General features: G+C 45.7%; 1 protein-coding gene across 1 annotated transcript in view; it reads right to left on the bottom strand.

The window, feature by feature from the left end:
- Positions 1–3,622: 3,622 nt before the first annotated feature.
- Positions 3,623–8,313, bottom strand: part of LOC308109767 (sodium/potassium/calcium exchanger 3-like) — a gene marked incomplete at both ends in the record, with an annotated part of 40,571 nt that continues 35,880 nt past the window's right edge. Inside the window, 9 exons of the mRNA XM_080463571.1 lie at positions 3,623–3,775; positions 3,863–3,928; positions 4,083–4,195; positions 4,284–4,398; positions 5,419–5,859; positions 6,197–6,357; positions 7,769–7,902; positions 7,992–8,045; positions 8,135–8,160. Coding sequence (XP_080319697.1) covers positions 3,623–3,775; positions 3,863–3,928; positions 4,083–4,195; positions 4,284–4,398; positions 5,419–5,859; positions 6,197–6,357; positions 7,769–7,902; positions 7,992–8,045; positions 8,135–8,160 — 1,263 coding nt within the window. The remainder of the gene's footprint in view (positions 3,776–3,862; positions 3,929–4,082; positions 4,196–4,283; positions 4,399–5,418; positions 5,860–6,196; positions 6,358–7,768; positions 7,903–7,991; positions 8,046–8,134; positions 8,161–8,313) is intronic.

The raw sequence follows: 8,313 nt of genomic DNA, 5'->3' as shown, positions 1-8,313 counted from the left end.
AAACTCCATCTGTGTCAATAAATCGGTTTATTTGAAGAAGACCAACGTGTGTGTGAGATCAGCAGTTACTTTCACAAACAGTGCGACAGAAATTCTATTGGCTGCAGCTCTACTTTCTACAGATTCTACATGTCAGAGGTCTAACTGCTGCTCAGTTCCAAATCACTCAAATCACACCGAACGTGATCAGTTCGAAAAGAGGTACACACACACACACACACACACACACACACACACACACACACACACACACACACACACACACACACACACACACACACACACACACACACACACGATAATGGAGCAGAAAGACGTTTGTGTGTGAAGCTACAAGAACTTTGAAATGTTTTCACTTCATCTCTTGCTGGGTTTAATTTCCCCTCAGCATTGGCTTGCAGGTGTCCGCCGTGCTCAGAGAGAACCTGACAAGTCTCCATTGAGGGCTTGTTGCTCATCTGCTCTGATGAAGAATTTTGCATCTTTCAGGGTCTCACAGTTTTCTATGTCCAAAGTTCTGGGCATGAAACTGCTAAAATAAACTAACACCCGGTCAGCATACTTCAGTTATCTTCTATGGCTCATGACCCGCCCCTTCTCTCCTTAAGACTACTTCTGGGGTATTACTGATCGACTCTGGAGACAGGCGAGGCTCTTCAGCTCCTCTGGAATGACTCCATGAAGTTTTCACTCAATCAAACATTTTGTTTTAATTTTTATTGCGCTTGCAGACCACACTGATTTTCAAAAATGGTTTAGTCTCCAGGCTAAAATCAACTAAAGAAGGTAAAATAGATAAAACAACCAGAATGGCTAATAATAATAATACAAAAAAATAAATATGGTCAATTTGAATTGATTGAAATTGCGAGTACAGCTATTTTTCTTACAGGAATAAAAGAGAAAATCAGGAAAAAAGATAGAAAAACTGAAATAAAGGAAAAATTAAGGAAAAGAGAAATAAAAAAAAAATAAAAAAAAGAAGAAAAAACAGGGAAAAAATAAGAAAAGGAGTAAAAGTAAAAAAGAAAGAAAGAAAAAAAAACCGGGGTAAACAAGCTGTTTACAAGCTGCTGCAACCAGAGGAAAAGCACAGCAGCTGTAAACAGATAAACAGATAAAGAGACTCAGAATCATTAAATACATTTTAAGCCAAGGTGCATAAAATGGAAAAAGATGGAAATTCTATTAAAAAAAAAAAGAGGGGACATCTTTAAAAATGGCTATAAAAGCTAAAAAGAAAAAAAAAAAAAAGAAAAGTAAGAAAATTGGAGCTATGACTCTTAATGAAGTCAAATACAATTTTTGTTTATATAGCAACATTTTCTAAATATTCTTTCTTCATTCCAGAGAATTAGCATGTTTTGTGACTCCAGACAAATTTTATCTGGTGAAATAAATCATGAGAGCTTTGGTCATCAAGTTATCAGATCTGTGCCGGGCTGCGTCATTTCTCCTCAAATGTCTCAAATCAAATTAAAGAACACGACACTTTATTCTTGATCCACATGCAGTCTGAGACCGTTTAGCTCTTTTCACTTCACGTCTTGATTTGTCTCCGTTGTTTATAGGTGTTATTTCAATTAAAGTTCCGTTTATTCACAAATATGTGTTTTAATCCAACAAGAGATTTTACATGTCCTTGTACACACACACACACACACACACACACACACACACACACACACACACACACACAAAAGATAAACCTTTGTTCCGTGACTGCGTTTCAAGGCGCAGTATGTTGAGGTTAACTAATGCCGCCTCTGAGCACTAGGTGGCAGCAGTGAGTCAGTGCAGTGTGAGCTGAGCATGCTAACATCAGTACCGAAACACGTGGCATGAAATCACGACTGTTGTTCCTTTTTGAGTCTACTTCTGAGAGGAAAAAATAAAGATGTACTGTACCTTTAAATGTCTACACTGCTGTAATCTGATTACACTAACTAAAACGTGCACACTGATTCCCTCCTCTTTTAAAACGCTCTCAGCACAGAGACAAATGTCTCTCTTCCAAACTATACAAAACTTATAAACGATAAAGTTCTATTCTTAAATATAAACAACATCAAGTCAGTTTCCAGTACTCAGATTACTTGGAATATATTAAGTACATGTCACACTGCACGCAGTCCGCAGGGCTGCAACCGGAGCTCAGACATGATCTTTGAATAAATTAATTCATAAATAAATCACGATCATGTCTTTCCAGTTACAGTGGTAACCCCCCCCCCCCACACACACACACACACACACACACACACTTTCAAATCTACAACTCCTAATCTAAAAAATACTTTTGGCTTTAATATGTAACAACAATATACTCGACTAAAAACTAAGTCTTTTATTAACTTGGTACCAGAGGACGACTGTCTACAGCAGAGGGTTCAACCTGTGGTCCGCCTCACACTTGTCAGACCACCAGAGGTCACGTGGGGGGTTGGGGGGGGGGGGGGGGGGGTCTCCTCTCAGTCAGAACAGCAGCAGGTCGCTTCCTGGTCGACTCCACCTTTCATAAAGTGTCTTTTTCTGCCTTTCTTTCACGTCTATGAGTTTAGTTTTAACGGCCCAGAGCAGACGAAGCCTCTGACCCCCCCTGCGAGCTGTGGTGGTCCACCCAGAGGGCCCCAGACCTCGGGTTGAGATCCGGTGATCTAGAGGGAACCTAAAGCTCAGTAGTTACATATCCAGAGAACCTGTGGATGGTTTTGCAAAAGAACGATCGAAGATTTAAATCAGTAAGTCATAAAGTGACGGTGCCGGACGTTTAAAGTGGATCCAGCTCATCTGCTCACTCTCTGCAAAAGGGCAGCAAACAGGAAACAGGAAACAGGAAACAGGAAACAGGAAACAGGAAATAGGAAGAAGAAAACAAGCAGCAGGAGAAAGGAGGCAGGAAACAGGGTGTAGGAAGTAGAAAGGAGAAGAAACGGGAACAGGAAGTGTGGAAAGAAGAAGCGGGAAACAGGAAGCACGCCGCTATGGCCGGTGTTAAACATGGAGGCTCTCTCTGTCAGTGCAAAGCTGGAGCTGTGGCGAGGACAGCGTGCCGGCGCCGAGCACGATGGGAGATGTGTTGGTCGGCGTCCCCTGCAGGACGGAGCCCCGAGGAGCCGCTCTGCTCGGCGGCATCGAACCGCGCGAAGACGACTTCAGCTAATAGTAGTATTTCTACAATGTTCAAATATATACAGAGTTTTTCTTAAAAATACCTTAACGCTGTGCTTATATCCAAGAGTAACAAACAATCCATCAGAGAACGGGCTGGTTCCTCTGGTTCCTCACCTCACTCCGTCACTCTTAGTGGCAGCTTCGGCCTGTCAGAGTGAATACAGATCAGTTCATTGAACTTTCAGCCTCCACCACAATACTCACAGCGACCTGTGCAGCTGGGAGCTTCTCTGAGCGCCGCAAACCTCAGAAAACCTCCAGAAACCGCCGCCGTATTGCACCAAGCATAAATCATTACGGAGCTCTACTCTACTTTAAAAATAAATCAAAGTGTTTAAAAACGTCGGATTCAAGGCGCCAAGATACTGGAAGCCATGTGAGCCTTCCTCCATCAGCCAGTGGAGGAGGAGGATGAGGAGAGGAGGAGCAGCCGGAGGGGAGGGGGAGGTCAGTGGATGTCTCTGCACATGGGGAGGTTGACGAAGATGAAGACGTTGAACTCGATGAGGATGGAGAAGCAGAGGAAGATGGCGTACATGGCGAGGCAGGCCAGGCCCAGGCGCCAGTCCAGAGTCCATTTGTTCAGGTGGACGCCGAGCACCTGCAGAGAGGAGAGGCGCACGCATGAGACACTCCCTGTTCACGGCAGCCACCGGGGGGCGCCACAGAGACGGAACCAAACACTCACTGTGAAGAAGACCGAGGCCAGCAGGAGTCCCACAGAGAAGATCAGTCCTCTGCTGTTCAGATGGATCTGACACACACACACACACACACACACACACACACACACACACACACACACACACACACACACACACACACACACACACACACACACACACACACACAGATCAGATGTGATTCGGTGGGTTCTGATGCGAGCGGAGGAGTTGGGGGTCACTCACATTGGAGCCGTAGTCGATGCAGAGGGTCTGCAGAGCCCAGGGCAGACCCAGACCCACCAGGATGTCGAACACGTTGCTGCCGATGGAGTTGGAGATGGCCATGTCTCCCAGACCTGAGGAAACCAGAGCAGCACTGTGAAGACACAGCGAGACGCGTCCCTGTGGAACCACCCGCAGGAGAACGTCAGGCCTCGTCTCTACCTTGCCGGGCCACGATGACGCTGGCCATGCAGTCCGGGACGCTGGTGCCCGCTGCCAGGAAGGTGATGCCCATGATGACGTCCGGGATGCCGAGAGTGAAGCCGATCACAGTCACCTGGAAACACGCAGAACAGCTTTAGAGGTCCCATATTATAGAGTTTCTAGACATTGTCACATCGATGACAGAGGTCCAACAACATTGTCTTCAAAGTGAATTCCCCCAAATCAGCTATGAGCCTGAAATTAACTCTAAAAGTCCCTCCAGTGAGCTGGACTGAGAACAGGCTGTGTCTGCGGGGGGGGGGGGGGGGGGGATTCAAACAGCTGCTGAAACAAACACTGACCAGAGAGGAAGTAAAGAAGAAACACGGCTCATTGATTGGTCCAGAGCAAAAGCGGAAGTCCTGCCGCTTTAGCCCGTGGTGGCTAGGCCAGTTAGCTCGTGGCTAATATGCAGCCACAAACATCTGCGATATATAGTCTTCAGACCAAATATCAATAAACGTGTTTCTTCTTCACTCCTTCAAAACTTTCTTTCTGCGTCTAATTCTTCTGATTCATGCAGTTAGCCATGTTTGTTTACTACCCAGAATGCGTGGTGCACTACGTCACGTCCTCTCACCCCGCCCGCTAGAAAGATCGTTTGTAAACGAAGCGAGACCTGGCATTTCACGCGGACCAGAGATCGCTTGTTCGCTCCGGTTCAGAGTTCATGTGCGTGTTCATGTCGCCCAAACGAAACAGTGAACTGCGGTCCGGATCAAACAGGGCAATGTGAACACACCTCCAGACAACAGACGAAGTGGTTTCCCCGTTAACTGGTGACACTAACTGCTTACTGTGAGGCTAAGTGTCGTTCAGTAAAAAGTGGTGCAAGTAAGTGAGGGCGAGGACAGACACTGTAATGTCTTAGTGAGAAGACATTTGAAACCACAGGAGACAAAATCTCCACAAATCAAAATATGGAAACGATCACGGTTTAATACGATTATAGGCGACCGGTCGATTTTGGTGACGAGAGGATCCGCGCAAGGTTTCCATCCACGGTGCCGATGAATCCACATCAGAGGGTCCTTGGGTTTCTAAAACGTGACCCCCTCCCCCTCAAAAGACACACACACACACACACACTCACCATCCACACCATGATGTAGGAGAGGCCTGCGATCCAGACGGTGGCCGTGAAGAATGTGACCATGAACCAGCTCTCCCAGCGCCGTTTGGCACAGTTGGGCACGGTGAGGAAGAGCAGCAGGGACAGCGGCCACATGACCAGCCACTTCAGTTTAAGACAGACGCCCACAGGGATTCTGAAGGGAACCATCGGGCCCTGGTTCTCCTCCTCCCCCCCGTCCCCCTCTTCGTCGTTCTCGTTGTTCTCGTTGTCTTCGTTCTCGTTCTCCGTCTCGTCGCCGGACTCAAGCCGCTGGAGTCCACACTTCCCGTTCAGGCCCCGCTCGGCCCCGACCATCCCGTTCTCTACGCCCCGCCTCCCCTGAGAGCGGGCCGCGGGATCCGAGTCGCCGTTGGTGATCCGATTGACCCGGGTCTCTGTGGTGTTGATGAGTCTTTGTCTCTGGAAGGAGGTCGGGACAGAGAAGAACGCAGAGATCATCTTGATTCAGTAAAACATTTTGTTCGAGGAATTGTTTGTAGGATTTCTTGATTTAAGCCAAAGCAGGAAAAGTTCTTTAGATGTATCTGAGACAGAAGTTTGAATTCTTTCCTGGTCTGTCTGAGGAAACTCTAAATGTGCTTGCTTGGTTTGGATTTGAAAACAAACTGCAGCCAGCAGGTGTTTGAGATTTCCACCAGAAAAAGGAACGGCGGCTGTCTTCTTCATCTCCGGCTAAGCCCGGACAGACGTGCTTCTATTCCTGCTCCGGCTCTGGGTTCTGACAGGAGATTACTACCTCGTTGATGAGCATGCGGGAGGCCATGGTGAGGCGCGTCCTCGGGGAGAAGTGGCTGGTGATCATGATCCTCATGCCGGCCTCAGAGAAGGAGAGCTGGTGAGGATACGCAGACAGCAGCTCGTCCACCATCAGCACCGACGGCTTGCAGTGGAAGTTAGCTGCAGAAAGAAGAACGCACACTGTGGCTGCAGATCGGCTGAGTCAGAGTCCCGGGCAAATTCAATCCTGATGTTTTAATAACCATAACCCAGTATCCAACTCGGCATTTTTAACCAAGACTTTAGAGAAACTTGATATCACTCAGTTAAATGTTTTTATTTTAACAGAAATCATGTTGGTGGGAGACGTCAATCTGGCTTGAACCACAGCACAGAGACAGTCCTGTCAAAGACTGTCTGACTGATTTTAGGGGCAACTTGGACTCACACAAGAACTTAGACCTGTACGACTGGATCTGAGTGCAGCTTTTGAAACAGTCGACCACCCAAATCATCTTAAATAGACTCAACCACCTCTGGCACTGTTTTTTTTACTGGTTTAATCCGACCTCACGGATAGAAGCTTTCTGGTAAGTATGGACACATGCTCCTCAGAGATTCCTGAGTACCCCAGGGCTCAATTGTTGGCCCAATTCTTTTCTTCTTCTACTATATATTTTTTTTTTCAAAATCATTTTATTAACATTTTTCAATAAACTTGACATTTTAAATGAAAATCTGGTTAATATCATAGTTCAAAAAACAAAAAACAAACAAACATAAAACAGAGGATATCATTCATGCAATAGTTTTTGTTAGTTAGTTTTTTTTTTTTTACATACTCAGTCGTCGTACATTTGTTGTACTAAAAAGTCTATAAAAGGCTGTCAAATCAAGTTAAAAATGTCCAATTTCCCCTTTATTATAAACTAAACTCTAAATCTTGTATTAAAGCTGAGTGGGGGGTGCTACTTGTTTCCAGTTCAACAAAATTAACCGTCGTGTCCACAGTGTCACAAATGGCACCATGTTGCTCTGAGCGTTCGAAAGTTCCACAGCAACCGGCTTCACTCCAAATATAGCCACAATTGGATCTGACTGGACAGTTTTTTTTTTAAAATATTGTGGACAAAGTTCCGAAGATTTTATTCCAATAAGTTACAATCTGGGGACATTTCCAAAACGTATGTGCTCACGAAGCCGGAGGGATTTACAGAAGGAAACATTTCTGATTCTTTTTAACTTTTATATGCTTCCCAATGAGGATGTGATCAGGAGACACTGGAGGCATCGAGTTTCACAGCTATGCTGATGACACAGAGCTGTACGTTGAAATGTCTCCTGAAAGTTCGATTAGATTTTTATTAGTTCAATGATGTAATAAACCATGTAGTAACATGTTAAAAGCTAACATCCATCCATCCATCCATGCTTCAGGTTTCACAGGGTTTACCCAAATTCCTGCAGAAGAATCCTAATAAAGGCAGCAAAGGGCTTTTTAAACCTGAATATCAGTGAGGCTCAATCCAGGAAAATAAAACAACTCGTTCTTGACTCTTCTCAACATGCAGCAGAGTAAAAGTAGACCCACCTTTCTTCAGCAGGACTGCCGTGGCGTCACATGTGACGTTATCCTCCAGGTCTGTGCTGCCCGTCAGCCCGTTGGCCAGATTCACCGAGGACTTCCTTCGACGGTCGAAGTACCGATGCGCTCGCCCGTTAAACCTGACAGGGATAGAAAATCGAACCCTCAGTAAGAAGAACTCAGCAGACTGGTTACCCGAAGACCTCCACAGTCTGATCACATCACTCACTTCATGATGAGGATGTAGACGGCGTACATGAGTATCAGGATCAGAGACTCCCACCTGCACAGGTTTAAAGACAGTGTGAAGACGTCAGACTTGGAAATGTGGGATTCCGCTGGGAATACATATCAATAAATATCAGTACGCACCAGCACACCTTCTCATCATAGATGAACTGAAGAGGAGAAACAAAGGGAGTTAGATGGAAAGCGTCCTAATCATTGGAGTTTAACTCATCTGAATGCATTTCAGTATCTGTGCCACTAGGGGGCAGAACTGCTCCAGAACCCAGAGAGAAAAGAGAGGTTTTGGTTTCTTTAATAAAGAC

The sequence above is a fragment of the Lipophrys pholis genome (genome assembly GCF_963383615.2).
Source record: "Lipophrys pholis genome assembly, chromosome: 5".
NCBI lineage: Eukaryota > Metazoa > Chordata > Actinopteri > Blenniiformes > Blenniidae > Lipophrys > Lipophrys pholis.
Note: the sequence above shows the minus strand (reverse complement) of the source record. Positions and strands in the feature narration are given on the sequence as shown.